Genomic DNA, 3106 nt, shown 5'->3' with positions numbered 1-3106 from the left:
ATTTCAATATTTTTATATTGAAGTGAATAATAACAAGAATCTTCCTATATTAGGAAATAAAACTTGCATAACTTTTCAGGATGGCCATAACTTTTACCCTATACTTCTCTGAATGGCCATAGCTATGTTCGAGAAGACTTACATTCTACTTTCGTTTCTACAAGCATGATATAAAAGGGATCCAAGTGGACAAGGATACTACCTTCCTTGGTAAATGAACGACTTGGAATTGCACAAATCTGTCCTTAACCACTGCAAATGAACGGGATGGGTGCCCAAATAGTCAGAATAAGTACTATGAGTACACTGATCAGTGATAACTCTACAACTAAGTAGTAGGTTGATTTCATTGATACTTACTGGGATTGCAAGTTGCAGAGAACACATGCAAAGTGCTTCTAAACCACTCTCAAGCTTATGGCTGGTTAACACAGATACATATATATTGCCTATATAGTAAGTTGATTTCATTGATACTTCCTGGGTAAGTTGCAGAGAATACATGCAAAGTGCTTCTAAACCACTCTCAAGCTCATCGCTGGTTAACACAGATAAAATATTAGGGTAAAATTAAAATGGATATACAGTTAATTAGTTTTGAAATTTATTTATTTAGGATATTGATAATGTTACAAATTTGGAGGTTTGCTAATACCTATCAACTAATTTTTAATATAATGACAAACCTTAGCAAAGTGACCAATTTCAGTGTAATGATAAACCTTGACAAACTGATATTGTATACCAATTTCAATGTAATCTCAAACCTTAACAAACTGATATTGTATTTGACATGGTAGAATGTGATGATAAACCTTAACAAAGTGATATTGTATTTGACATGGTAGAATGCCCAATATTTGGGCATATCTCTTCTTGTTCAGAACATTTCTTTCTTCCTACTGTATTAAGCACCATATAGATTCAACTTTTCAGCTCTAGTTTTGAAAGAAACAGCAGCTCTGCTCAAGATTGCTCATTGCAGGCCTTGGAGCCGCAAAATTCCAGTGGCTGAAGACAAACATTTGGTCCAGTAAGACGAGGCGCCATACACGGAGAAAGCAGCACGAAGGTGTTTGTCATTTACAGTCGACCATCCGGGCAATAAAACGAGAAAGCCTCAACCAGGTATAACGACAAGTTTGCAGATATATTCATCCATATGTTCATTTGCAAATATATTCATACTACGTCAAACTTAAATTAGGGTATACATGGTCAAACCCTAACGAACTTGTCAAATATTGTTTAATATCATTTCACGGTCAATCAAACCAGCCTGTGGGCATAATCCGACCTGCACTGGATGCATAAGTAGTTTAAGAACCCAACTTGTAAACGATTTTTTTTTATAAAGGTTCCTGAAAACACACAGATATGTACGTTGCACGGTATCCCAGACATCGGGCTCCAAATAAAATGAAGCCAATAAACGATGAGCGTGAAGGCAGACATCCCATTAAACCAGGCCGGGTTTTAATGAAAATTTGTATTTTACTAATCCCTATCCAGGGCATATATGGACACATCATCCTATTAAACAAATAAAGAAAAATATTTTCTCAAGAACAAGATATTTTAACAAATCATTGAACATCCATGAAACTTGTTAATTCATATGGGCCACAATGGCATGAGGCCGATCTAAAACAGAACCAACCACTGAGTGCTGGACTGAGACTATAGATCAGTGATCTATTCATGTAACAAAGAGAGAGAGAAAGGAAATGAATACCAAAACCCTAATACAGCAAATAGCATGTAGGCAAACGTTATCAGACATCCTTATCTAGGATGATTACAGCATGAGAATAGAGGCCAGCAATAAAAATACTTACATCCATATATCATTACATATGGACTGAACCTATCCAACAAAGTTACTCACTAACTTAGGACAAAACTGACCTTAAAGCTGCTTCAATATACAAGGCCCACCAACAATAAGATTATTGATGATCATCTTATGAATTCTAGGTATGTTTAGAAGATTAAAACAGAAGGAAAGACTGAAAGAAAAATCAGCAGACTTTGATTATTATTAGATTGATCAGATCACTTTATAATACCTAGAAGGGACGGCGACCATGTCCTGTGGCTGCTGGGTCTGCCCCCGAAGGTCCCTTGCCATGCATAGGCATAGGCAAGGGCATCTTGTAAGTCATGACCAGTGGGCGGTTGTGGGCACTAGGATTACATGCCTGATATTGCAGGTCCGGCTGAGGTTGATCTACTTGAAGCTGCTTGCTCATGGAAAGTTTCTCGCCCTCCAGTTCTCTATACTTGTCCAGATAAACCTTGAGGGGCTCAGCGTAGACTTCGAATCCGAGAGTGGTCATGGCCCATAGTATGTCATCGCCGTTGATGGTCTTGCGCTTTTCCTTGTGACACTTGTCGGATGCTTCTCCAGTAACAAAGCTAATGAACTCGGAGACGCATTCTTGCATGATTTCCTTGGCCTCCTTGGAGATCTTGGCGTTGGTTGGGAGGGTTTTCTTCATGATGCGCCCCACATTGGCTATGGGAAGCAGCCGGTCTTGCTCTCGTATGATGGATTTTGAGGAAGAAGAAGATCCATTATTGTGGATGCCGGTAGACTCTATGTCAGAATGAGGACTGCTCTCTCCACCACTGTGGTCTCCCATTTTACGCCACACCCCCTAAATTTCCTCGCTCGCAATACAATACAACCCAACCAAATCCTATGCTATCCTCTTCCACACACACCCATACTCCAATTTAAGGGCAACGAGAAATGCTGTTTGTGGGGAACAACTAGGCCGGAAAGGGAAAGAAAATGTGCCCCTACTTCTCTGAAGACCCTACATCCCTTCCTATCATTCCATCTGTCGACACAATAATCAGTCGGGTCTATACTTTTTAAATTTGGAGAGACCATTCTCTCCATTTCTACATTCAAATTTTTAATGTGAGTTGCCCTTCCTCTGGAGACAAAGGGTATACCTATCTTACTCTGTGTATGCCCGCCTCCTTTATTCTCCTTGCCGTGCATGGCTCGGAAGAGTTATAATTTTATTTTAAGTGATCATTTAGCTATTTTATTTCCATATATATGCATTGTTTTAATTTTATCATATCAGGATTG

The 3106-nt window shown here is 39.0% G+C and overlaps 1 protein-coding gene across 2 annotated transcripts; it reads right to left on the bottom strand.

The window, feature by feature from the left end:
* Nucleotides 1–790: 790 nt before the first annotated feature.
* LOC149200173 (transcriptional activator hap3-like) lies at nucleotides 791–2814 on the bottom strand. Of its 2 annotated transcripts, none has more exons than XM_089399531.1 (2): nucleotides 2070–2814; nucleotides 791–1011 (listed from the first exon to the last, which is right to left on the bottom strand). In XM_089399531.1, the coding sequence occupies exon 1, from the start codon at nucleotides 2643–2645 to the stop codon at nucleotides 2070–2072; it is 576 nt and encodes a 191-aa protein (XP_089255657.1). In that variant the 5' UTR covers nucleotides 2646–2814; the 3' UTR covers nucleotides 791–1011. The 2 variants fall into 2 exon arrangements, with proteins under 2 accessions (XP_089255657.1, XP_089255656.1); XM_089399530.1 differs by lacking the exon at nucleotides 791–1011 and adding an exon at nucleotides 1042–1297.
* Between the last annotated feature and the right edge of the window lie 292 nt (nucleotides 2815–3106).

Source organism: Pinus tabuliformis, chromosome 2_1 (genome assembly GCF_031772625.1).
Source record: "Pinus tabuliformis cultivar Carrire ecotype Pingquan chromosome 2_1, CPIR1, whole genome shotgun sequence".
NCBI lineage: Eukaryota > Viridiplantae > Streptophyta > Pinopsida > Pinales > Pinaceae > Pinus > Pinus tabuliformis.
The sequence above is the reverse complement of the archived record's forward strand: the minus strand, read 5'-3'. Positions and strand labels throughout refer to the sequence as shown.

Excerpts from the sequence above, each read along its gene's own strand:
- LOC149200173 (XM_089399531.1), bottom strand. The coding sequence starts at position 2,645 with ATGGGAGACCACAGTGGTGGAGAGAGCAGTCCTCATTCTGACATAGAG.